Genomic DNA, 11,235 nt, shown 5'->3' with positions numbered 1-11,235 from the left:
ACGTGCTTTTCTTTCGGAAACACAAACTAGAAATGATKGATATCCACTCTATCGGCGTAGCTCACCAGACGACAATGGCAGAACATTCAGCACTTAATTAAGAAGAATGAATATCGAAGTTGACAACTAATGGAKCATACTATATTCACCACTAATTCACATTCAAAACTGATATTAATGTTGAGTATTGCAGTTTGGTGTAATCGATAAAATACGTTTGTAAGTTCGTCACCAAAGGTCTTGAACGAGATGAGATCAGCAAGTATCAAATGGTCGATACGTGAACTGCAATAAAGTGCATTGTAGGATATTTACTTTGTCAAGTGCAATGCATGAACGTTTTTCGACCGTTGTGCGTCTCGCAGTTAATTTGGAGAATGGCCAAAGAGTATGGTAAATTTTAACTCAGAGAATACAGTACAGCCAATGAAAATACCGCCGGCAACAAAATTAACATTTACGAGTTTTTGCGAGAACATTGCCCTATTCGGAAATATCTTGACACACATGGAATGCATCGTCGAAAAAATAGTTACGCAAAAAGGAAGGCCAACCAGTAGATTGACATCCAGGTGTGTYCTCAACTAATTCCTTAAGACGAATTTATACAATMCATCCGTAAAATGACGATGGTTTCTACCTTCGATTAATGTTCACGGTTCAACTTCAYTTGAGTCATTGCGAACTGTGAATGGTACGGTGTGTGCAAGTTTTGGAGAAGTAAGCCAGCGAACAAAAATTCCGGTTGAAACTCACGGTGGTTTGATATCAATTCCATTCGCCGTTTATCAATTCACGAAAGGTGAACTCATCACGAATGTTTATCCGAACATTGGCCAAATTATCGTAACTACGATTCCTTAAGTGCACGCGCAATGTTAGCTACCAAAAATACCGATGTTGTTGATTTAAGCTGGAAGATTCAAAGTCAAATTCCGAGAGACTTGCACTCATACAAATCGATCGATCGTCTTGACAATAAAGACGATGCCGTGAATTATCCAGTGGAATTTCTAAATTCTTTGTAGAGGCTTGGTATGCCACCGCATCATTTGCGTCTCAAAGTTGGATCTGTCGTTATTATGTTTCGCAATCTTCATGCATTGTGACGCATCTATCGAATACAAGTGGACATAATGCTTGATTCTACGAATTCCTTTGAGTTCCAATGATTTGCCATTTCAGTTCAAACGTATTTCGCTTTCAGTGAAAATCGCATTTGAGATGACGATCAGCAGGACACAACTTGGTTTGCCAAGTTTGGAAGTACTATGCTTTTCACACGGTCAGATATACGTGGCGTGATYACGAGTTTGAAAACCATCTTTYCTGTACACCGAAACAGAAACCAAAAAATGTGAAAAACAAAAATTTAATACAAATAAGGTGTTTATATTAGTAGGAAATATATTAAACAATTTGATAATAGAACATACATACATAAATCAAATATATTTTAAAATTCGTTAGCATTTAGACAGCTAGAAACTTTATAGACTTAGGCAAAAAATATAAAATAAGAAATAGTAAAAAAAATAACAATGAAAAGAGTCTGTGGGTAAATACAAAGTATTCCACATTCACTTAAAATTAAAAAATTTAGTGTAAGGGTAAATCGAAAAAACGCTTTTTTAAAAAAAAATTAGTATTTATGGTATAGTTGAGTTTTTAACTTGGGAATAAGATTTACGTTTTACATTTTTTCAACACTTGGCTGCTTTACCAACTGACCAAAATTTGCATTTCGTTTACAGTCATATTTACATATATACTAATATAAATAAAAATGGTGTTTTACAGACAGTGAGATTATTTGTATACATTTTAAATTTTCATCTTCATATTCGAACGTTTTATGATACTTATTCAACATTTAATTTACACCAAACGGTGTCGCAAATACTGATATTACGTATTTTGTGATATTGTATTAAATAGTTACGATGAAGGTACATATATTACGACTTTATATAAACAAGTATTTTACATGTATTTTGTATAACATATTGACTTTGTGTTGGTTGACAGTGACTACTAACATTTTATAATTGAATGGTCATATTTTGAAGGCAGTTAGAATTTACAACAGATACATACATCTTATTCGAGTTGGTAAAATGTCAGATAATATCAGTACTAAATGCAGAGTTGTACACTTTTAACTGTACATCGATGGCACTCTAGACATTCATTTGATCGACATATTACATTACAAAAACAAAGAGAACAAAAAGAAAAATAGAATACAAAAAGCTGGTGGCACAAATTTGACACTTCAGTGTTAATTAATTCACAAAACTGGATCACCCACATTTAATTGAGGTGTAAAAGAGATTCCTTAAACATGTAGATAATAGTTTGGCTTGCGTCTAGCCACAATACCGCTTATCTTTCTGGAAATAATGAATCATAGCTTGGCGGTAAATCTTTTGGTGATTGTGGTTGATGATGTCGATTATCTTGTTCATATCCAATACTCGAAGTAATAGCACCGCTAAAAGACGGTGCGTTTGGTATCTGAACTACATGGGTTTCCTGGAATTAAAAATAACATCATTATGAAGATATTCACAAGCACAAAAATAAAGATTACTCATTCAAAACATAAAGCACTTCGTTGAAAGCTTACTACAATATGTACTAACCGTTTGCCCTCTACGATGAGCAGCCGCCGAAGCTTCGTGTGCATGCTGTTGCACGGTTATGCAATTCCAATATTTCCAACAGACCCATATGCAGAAACCAACGCCCAACATTGTAAAAATTAGCGAAGTTAGCGCTGAAAGTGCTACATAGGCGGTGTCAGCTTCCACTGAAGTAGGTGCATCGTGAAAGCATGATATTTCATCTCGACATGGATACATACAATTCGTTATATTATCACGCACAAAATGACGGGAAATACACGAGTACTGGTCTTTTGGATCACAGAGAAAATCTCCAGTGTATTTACATTCAGAGTGCGCTGTCATCACCATTCGCAATTCGAGTGGTTCCTTTATCGAAACACGCTTATCGATGTAAATGTGAATATTAACTTCACGATTACGTTCATCGAATATTAACCTACCCGGCCCATCTATTGTTATTTCGTTGCATATCTTTTCAGATGCCGGACGATTACCACCAACAAATTGAATATAATCTATGCAAGCATTATTGACTGGATCTCGTCGAAATTTAAGACGTGTGATGACAGTGTAAATTCCGCGAGGCGGCCGATGAGGAGTTTGTACGCGAAAATAGCAATCGTATTTTAACTTGTTAGACGAGTAATAACCAGGTAACGTTGTATTCCACATCTGGGTTATGATGGCTGCAGAATCTCGATCCTCAGTTAGAGTGAAAGCGGGATGAACATGAAGGGATCTCTGTATATCTAATAAAAATTTGTCCGCGCATAGATAGTCTTTTAGGATTACTATTTTAGAAAGAAAGAAATATAAATTGTTTATGCATTAGGATATTGAAGAAAGTAACTCACTGTTTTTATAACATTCACATAAACTACACGCGTTCATGAGCAAAATAGCCCAATAGGGTACTGAAATGTTTGGTTTTGCTTTCATTCTATGCACACATTCACTACACTCAAGGACGTTACAATTTACTTTTTAATTATGTTGATACAACATTGTTTTACTAGAGCTATTTATTTCTTCTCGCATGTATTATTCAGTTCATTTCTTTACAATTCTGATTCATTCTTCCACTGTCATTTGTTATAATTTTATTTTGTTTTAGACACTTGCTTATCTTGCGTGGTTGCCACTGTGGATTATACAGAAAACGCAAGTGAAATATGTTAAATCAATGATCAAAAGCTACACTGKTGTCTTTAAAACGAACACGAAAGTTCAAAGTTATTTAAAAAAACTCTTCAATGAATAGTTTCCACTATATTATTGTGGCAAATAATACTATATATTTAGCTTTTTTGAAGGGCCTGTATTACAACACATAGGAACACAAATCTGAGAGAACTTTTTTAAAAATGTAATTTTGTAGTTGTCCAATTGTTACAATATATGGAAATTTATTTCATATGTATAAAACAACAAGCTCATGGGAAATTTAAAAAAAAATTATTATGATATTATGGGTTATCAAACAATTTTCGTACACAAATAGCTCTGACAGACGACAGCGCTAATTTACATTAGAGGGCTTAATTTACATTTACTTGCGCTTAGACCCATGTTAATGCAAGTTTGTAATGCAMAAGAATTTCGTGCATTTAGCTGAATTTGGCAAATTTGACAACACTGCTCAAAAATGGCAGATTTTTGATATTTTCTGACAGCAGGTAGGCAAAGGTAAGCAGTTTTTTTATTGCTAATTAAATTATATACAAGTATATTAACAAAAACAAACTTTAATATTTTAAGATGGCAGAAAATAAACAACGCACAGTTGGCTATCCATTTTTTCAATATTCTTAACTTTTTCGCACACTTCTTTCGCAGTACAATCAAATTTTTCTTTTAATTTGACAATATTATCTTTGGACGTAGTTAATAATAAACGAATTGTTCGTTAAATTTATATTGATTTTCCAAAACTTCTCTTATTCATTTTTATTTCACTTTTTTTTATATAAATAAACATTTTTTACAATCAGCTGTCTAAATGCACAAGTCTGCCGTCTGTCACCATAAAATTTATACGTATTTGACGTATTATTTTACGTATTAATTTTGTTCGTCTGTCAGGGCTATAACACAACTATGCATTGCTTGTTTAAAATTGTTTAGGAAGGAACGGCCTGGCAGCACTTGTGTTCCGTCATCTGCTTCATTTTCAAAACGTCATTTTTTGTTTACGTTCCTATTCGTAATTGAAGAATTGTTAAAAAAAAGTTTGCCAATTTTTGCTCGTTTGAACAATTGTTATAAAGCAAGGAAAATTTTAAAGTGTCCAATAAAATAAAGTAATATATTTATTAAAAGATGAATAATATTGTTTAATTTTACTATTTTTGTTAACTTTTTTTCCCCATTTATAGATTCATCTTACTTGCTGGTGTACACTTGTTATACATTCTTACAGTTTAGTTTCTGGACCTCCTCATTCTTTGAAGGAATATACACACAATAATGACTGAAGCAAAGAAGAACGCACTTACGGCTGCTTATCGCGCACATAAATCCCTGCAATTGGAATTAACTGACTTTGAGGATAATACAGCATTTGCTGCACACTTGGTAGAACAATTACGGCGTCTGCCTACAGATAGCCGTGTTAACGCCATGGCCGGTATATTAGCAATACTGAATCGCTTTGTACGCGTACAAGGAGAAACTCAGTAAGCAATTCGCATGGAGATTTATTTCGCCGGTTCATCGTCTGCACACTGCGTACCTATAAGGATATCGTAAGAGGGCGGTGACGGTGAAAGCAAAATATGTTAAGGGAAATGTGTTGCTAAAAGCATCGAATCTTTGGAGGTGTTCCTAATGTGCGTTTATATATTTTGTTGTGTCCTGTTTTCTTGTAAGACATGGCATATGTGCTACCTATTTTTCTTTTATAGAACTCTATTGAAAGTATGACATTGATGTTCGAGTTATGAGGGAGTATAATATAATAGTTAGCATGATTTTCCGATTCATCACACACATTCATACATATATTTTTGTTACATTAAAACACATCGAAAAAACTGTAATAAGTATTTAATTTAATATATAGAATATACCAATCATTTTGCAAAATAGTATGATTTAAATAATCAAATTAAATGTGTTTTGTTTACGATTGTCACTGAATACTTAGATACTTTGAAATTTGTCTCGAGCCGAAATGAGTAAATCAAAAAACAACAACACAAGTGTTGAATGTGGGGCCTGTCTCAAATAGTTTGCCCAAAATCCTTTATATAAGCCTTGTAGTCCTTCCAATCTGAATACTTTGTGAGCACAATCCCACCACCCTTTATATAGTATTCCTTTGCCGAAAGAGTCAGTGCCTTGATTATACAGCCTTGTTGAAATTACATCAGGTGGTGTAATCGCCAAAGCCACTACACTTCCCGCTCCAAATGCTGCCATTAATGTATTCAGTATAGGCTGCGTGACAATTTCGTACTCGCCTAGCATTGATTTTGCCTTACCAAAAGTTGCAATCTGTGTACTTGAACCGATCGCAACTCTCGGCAGCATTCCGGTGGCGCCACGCCACAGACCAAAGAACCCACTTTCTTTTAAAATATTTCTAAATGCATTTATAAATCCAGTGTGTTGGTGTTGGTAACCAACGGCAATTTCGCTATTTGATCGGGCTTGTAATTGAATTTTCACCTGCAAACAACAGTATATTGTTAAAAACAAACCTATGTGCGAAATATTTGCAAACTATACACCATATAAAACGGACTTGCACAAAATGAGCCAGTAACACCACCGACAGCTCCCCATAGCATACCGCGAAAAAATGAAACATCACCATTTCTATTATGCATCCATTTATTATTCATGGCAGTCTTGTATACACCTAGTCTAGAACAAATTAAGTTGTTAAATAAAAATATGTTAAATATTTTGTGGTTTGCTATCTTTTGCATTATATACTCACCTAACTGAATTCAATATGAACTGGAAATGTAACGCGGGCACAAGTCCTTTTTCTAAAGCAGACCAACCATCACATCTTATCACAGTGACTAAAGCGTCGAAAATTCCCTTGTAAGGCTCCACATATGATCCTCGTGCAGCTAATTCACCTTGCAATTGTAAACGAGTTTTTATTACCTGAAAAAAAAAAACGAGGCATAAATTGTTGCTTTCACAGCATAAAAACTTTTTCAAATAGTTTTGTTTAAAGTTGAAATATTTTAAATTGAGTATCAAAATTTTATTTTGAAATATATTTTATGTAATATAATTGCTGTATGTATGTATTTACAATGTATTTGCATTTTTGATGTAATCCCTATTTATATTTGTACCTCGAGTGGGTTGGTGAAGCAGATTGCACCCATTGCGGCAAAACCTCCGATCATGAAGTCAGAGATATCCATATCTTTTTATTGTTACAGAACGTAGCTATGAAACATTTACTATATGTAATTATATCTTTACACAATGAAATCTCAAATAATATTACCTTAATTTCAATCGACGTAATCAGCTAGCCATTGTTTAAATTTACTTATAATGAAATTAAGAGGTACTGTATGAACCTACTAACCTATACAATGCTGCTATCAGAACAGAATATTTAAGTTATAAACAGCAACTGTTATCTACGAATATGAGAATTAATAAAAAGGTTTGTTACTTAACTGCTAACTGTTATGGCTAATTCATATAGCATTATTGCTTCGCCTTGTGTCTGTAATTTATTTTGACAGAAAAGTTCGATGTCGGTTTATGTATGAGTACGTTCACATAAAAAGTTTTCGACGCGAAGTCAAGAAAAATTTTGGGCAACTTTCATCTTTTTACTCTTTGCCAAGCAACAGTCGCCATTTTATTAGAGAGAAACATTAAAACCGTTCATTGTGGCATACCCTTTGGTTTCTTCTCTTCGTTGGCTTAGGGCTTAGGGTCAAAGCCGAGCAGAGCGTAAATGAGAAAATGTGCTCGACTTGGCTTTAAGCGTCCACTCTGCGAGCACCCTTAGTACGAACTGAAAGCSAGCAAAGTTGTATGTGAACGGGCCCTTACTAGCAAGCCAAGTTTCTGCTGGAAAAGTTTTTCTTAAAACGAAACGCTGGCAGAAGAGAGCAAAGTTATTAAGATTTCTGCTTACATGTGAATTTGAAACATTTGCTTTGATTTTGTTGATATTAATAGTTCTATTAATAATTTTAAATTGTTAATTTATTAAAAAAACACTTTTTGATACTTTTTTCTACTAATTTCTTTAGTTTCCCGCTTCTTTCCCCTTTTATTATTTTGCTCTTTGTTAGAGTAACGTGCATTCTTGTTCTCCCTGACAGCTTGTTGCTATTAACGGTTATAAAACAAACCTAATAGGGCAATAGTTGGAAAGGAGACAATTGATAATAAATGATTTATCTTTATGCAGAACAAATACTCATGTGTGCAATGAAGTGTAAAGATGATAATATATCCAATATAAACAGTAAATTTATTTAATTATAGTAAACATTTACTATATAAAAACTGAACACTCTCATAAAACCCGATTTTAAAAGTTTATATAGACTAATTTAACTTTATGGGTTCTTTCTAACATATTTTTATATTTTTCGACATATTACTACAGAATATTCCAGTATTGTGCACCTAACGGTAGTTTGAATCCTCTAATATATAAATGACCAGGATGGTGAGACTTGTTAAAATTCGGACATATATCCCTTGGATCCAAGGGGGTTTGGTATTGCAGATGGGTGTAATAGGAACACTGCCACGACCACAAAACGGCATTAAACGAAAACTGTTATAGGTATACTTAATATTTGCCTCTCTTCCTATAGAAATGGTAACGATAGCTTTAGAATATTACTTAATAAAAATTAGTCCTTTCTAAACGGATTTACCCTTTTCATTGCGGCAAAGGAAACAAATTATTTTGGATTATGGGTTGAATGTATTAAAATCAGGTTATTTCTATTTGTCGAAACGAGGCGTATGTAGGAGATTTTCGGCGCAATATACAATTTTAGTGAGTATTCGACTTTTATGGAGTCAGCATAGAGGAATCCGCTGACAGAACAATTCAATTACAATTTAACTAGAAGAAGTTAGATTTTTGGGCTCTACTTCTATCTCCAAATACTGGGTTATAGAATCCGACTAACTTTCTTGAGCAAGTCATACTTGAAAGGGGTTTAGACCAAAATCCTTCGAGTATTTTTCAAATACCTGCTTATGAAATCTGGTAACTCATAGCCATTCCTCAACCTCAAAGGTTGCTTCCAGTATAAAGRTTATAGAACGCCTTTTCGAATTTATAACATAGCCTCAACTATTAAGAACTTGAAGATATTTGTATTTATACATCAGCATACGAAGGCGATGCGATAACGGCTTAGCTTAGATATTGGCGAATATCAGATGAGAACATCAAATTTTGTATAGTACATTTTAGTAGACGATGGCTCTTAAGCATCTGCYCATTCTGACTAAAAAGCTTTATTTTGCCCGCGTGTGAAAGAGTTAGTGTCCGCAATCTATGATTGTACTATTTTTTTTGGAAGCGAAATTGCTTAGCGAAATCTATGTAAACATAGACGTTGTATATGATCACAATTCTGCTTCGATGGCGATTGACAAAATTTGGTGGAACGAGTTTTAAAGTGGTCGCACATTGTTTTTTTTTTTTTGTAGAGCTACTCTCACCGGGGAAGAAAACAGTATTCTTCTACCAATACAACTCTCACATCTCCCCAAAAGTCACGACTAGGGTACCAACATGGTTCTATCCACCATTCTCTAGATTTGGCTCTTTAGGACTTCGCTTTGTTTCCAAACTTGAAAAAGTCACTTGTACAAAGATTTGAGCCGAATGAACAGGTTGTCTCCACCTGGGATCCAGAAAAGGTATTTTTCAGACACTTACATAAACGTATATTTCATATTACGTTAGGTTTTTGTTATTGTTATAAGAAAATAATTTGGATGCCTTAACTAAAATACTTCTAATTCCTAGAGACGATTCGACTGCAATTCGTGAATTCTTAATTGTTGTTAAAAGAATATACAAAAAAGTACAAGTTTTGTATATATACTGTTGGGTAATCGTTAACTCTTTATTRAAATATGTTACCTATAAAATTCTATGCAACATTTTCAACAGCGGCAAATAGATGCTACAACCTATTTTTTAGAGCAATTAGTTCGTCGAAAAATAGTAAAGCCAATATTGATTGCGGAGTCAATCGTATGTAAGTCGTCCAGAAACCTTTATATAGTCCAGAAATACCCTCCATTCGTAGAATTTTCGAAGCACAATCCCACCAACCGTTGTAGAACAAACCTTTACCTTGCGCATCCACACCCTGATTATAGAGACGTGTTGCAATAACATCTGGCGGTGTAATGGTGATTGAAACTATCAAGCCAGCTAAGAAACCCCCACATAYTGTATTCAAGGAAGGTTGCACCACTAAATTATGCTCATGCAGCAATGCCTTCATCTCGACAAAGGTCGCAATTTGTGCACCCGAAGCAACTGTAACACGCGGTATGCAGGCGAAGGAACCACGCCACAATCCGGCAATTCCRTTCKTCTCATAAATCTTTCTCATCGCATTGTACATACCAGTGTGGTGATGTTGATAGCCAACGGCCACTTTTGTTGGAGCTTCCGACTGCATTTGTGTCTTTATCTGCCAATATTTAGTTGTTTGTCATTGAAAGAAAGTGTCAGATGTTTCTTATAAATATATCAAAAATAAAAAATATTGGATTAACAAACCATGAAAAATGGACTTGAAAGGTAGGCTCCCAAAGCCCCAGCTGATATGGCTAATAACAGATTCTTGCCAAAGGATTCTCCACCGCTTTCATTGCTAGTCCACTGATTTCGAACAGCTGTGTGGTAAAAACCTATCCTGTAAGCAATCTTTGCTATAGTGATGCCACTGTATATAACCGTTACTTGCATCTACCGTATTGAATTCAAAATAAACTGAAAATGCATTGCCGGCACTAGCCCTTTTTGCAACCCAGTCCAACCTTCGTTTTTAACAATCGTCACGAGCGCATGTATAGTGTTCTTGTAGGGGACGACGTAGGTGCCGGGCGCCGTTAATTCGCCCTGCAGTTGCATGCGTATCTTGACGATCTGTGGAAATACTTATCGTTTAGAATACAGTTTTGCACTTGATAAATATTGGTCCGTTCACCTCCAGTGGATTGGTGAAGCATATGGCGCCCACAGAAGCAACACCGCCAGCCACAAAATACGTCGGACTCATAATGAATGTCAATTTGTTCTATAAAGGAAGTTTGCTTTGGAATTTTATTAATTTTGGTATGTTTTTTCGATATCAATATCCCGACAAAACAATTTGTCACTGTTGAACTCGCGCCGCAAAGACCTTCGTTTTTATTTAGCGACAACTACTTATACACTGAATTTGCAGAAGATTAGTTTCCTTTACCAGAGTTAACTTCGGCTGTGTGCAATTATACTTTCCGTCAATCTTATCAATGATAGTCATAATGCGTGGGAGGAACAAACCGGGAGAGAAATTTCAATAAACCAAAGATACCTGTATATTGTATTCGATCGTTATAATGTTAACATAAGTAGAAAGTT

General features: G+C 34.7%; 3 protein-coding genes and 1 long non-coding RNA gene across 4 annotated transcripts; 1 reads left to right on the top strand and 3 right to left on the bottom strand.

Annotated features, from left to right (window-relative positions):
• Positions 1–1,923: 1,923 nt before the first annotated feature.
• On the bottom strand, positions 1,924–3,746 carry LOC108977098. Its single transcript, XM_018946603.1, has 3 exons — positions 3,485–3,746; positions 2,646–3,421; positions 1,924–2,535 (listed from the first exon to the last, which is right to left on the bottom strand). The coding sequence occupies exons 1-3, from the start codon at positions 3,567–3,569 to the stop codon at positions 2,386–2,388; spliced, it is 1,011 nt and encodes a 336-aa protein (XP_018802148.1). The 5' UTR covers positions 3,570–3,746; the 3' UTR covers positions 1,924–2,385.
• Positions 3,747–4,780: 1,034 nt separating this feature from the next.
• LOC108977096 lies at positions 4,781–5,707 on the top strand. Its single transcript, XR_001994012.1, has 2 exons — positions 4,781–4,930; positions 5,006–5,707. It is a non-coding gene; the product is annotated as an uncharacterized LOC108977096 (long non-coding RNA).
• A 22-nt stretch (positions 5,708–5,729) lies between these two features.
• LOC108977095 (solute carrier family 25 member 35-like) lies at positions 5,730–7,391 on the bottom strand. Its single transcript, XM_018946601.1, has 5 exons — positions 7,105–7,391; positions 6,947–7,043; positions 6,574–6,749; positions 6,362–6,497; positions 5,730–6,299 (listed from the first exon to the last, which is right to left on the bottom strand). Exons 2-5 carry the CDS (start codon positions 7,016–7,018, stop codon positions 5,772–5,774), a joined length of 912 nt encoding a protein of 303 aa, XP_018802146.1. The 5' UTR covers positions 7,019–7,043; positions 7,105–7,391; the 3' UTR covers positions 5,730–5,771.
• A 2,319-nt stretch (positions 7,392–9,710) lies between these two features.
• LOC108977104 (solute carrier family 25 member 35-like) lies at positions 9,711–11,028 on the bottom strand. Its single transcript, XM_018946609.1, has 4 exons — positions 10,820–11,028; positions 10,583–10,758; positions 10,390–10,525; positions 9,711–10,300 (listed from the first exon to the last, which is right to left on the bottom strand). The coding sequence occupies exons 1-4, from the start codon at positions 10,889–10,891 to the stop codon at positions 9,782–9,784; spliced, it is 903 nt and encodes a 300-aa protein (XP_018802154.1). The 5' UTR covers positions 10,892–11,028; the 3' UTR covers positions 9,711–9,781.
• Positions 11,029–11,235: the final 207 nt, after the last annotated feature.

Source organism: Bactrocera latifrons, unplaced genomic scaffold (genome assembly GCF_001853355.1).
Source record: "Bactrocera latifrons isolate USDA-ARS-PBARC rearing strain unplaced genomic scaffold, ASM185335v1 scaffold_84, whole genome shotgun sequence".
NCBI classification, from domain to species: domain Eukaryota; kingdom Metazoa; phylum Arthropoda; class Insecta; order Diptera; family Tephritidae; genus Bactrocera; species Bactrocera latifrons.
This window is presented reverse-complemented; position numbering and strand designations above follow the sequence as displayed.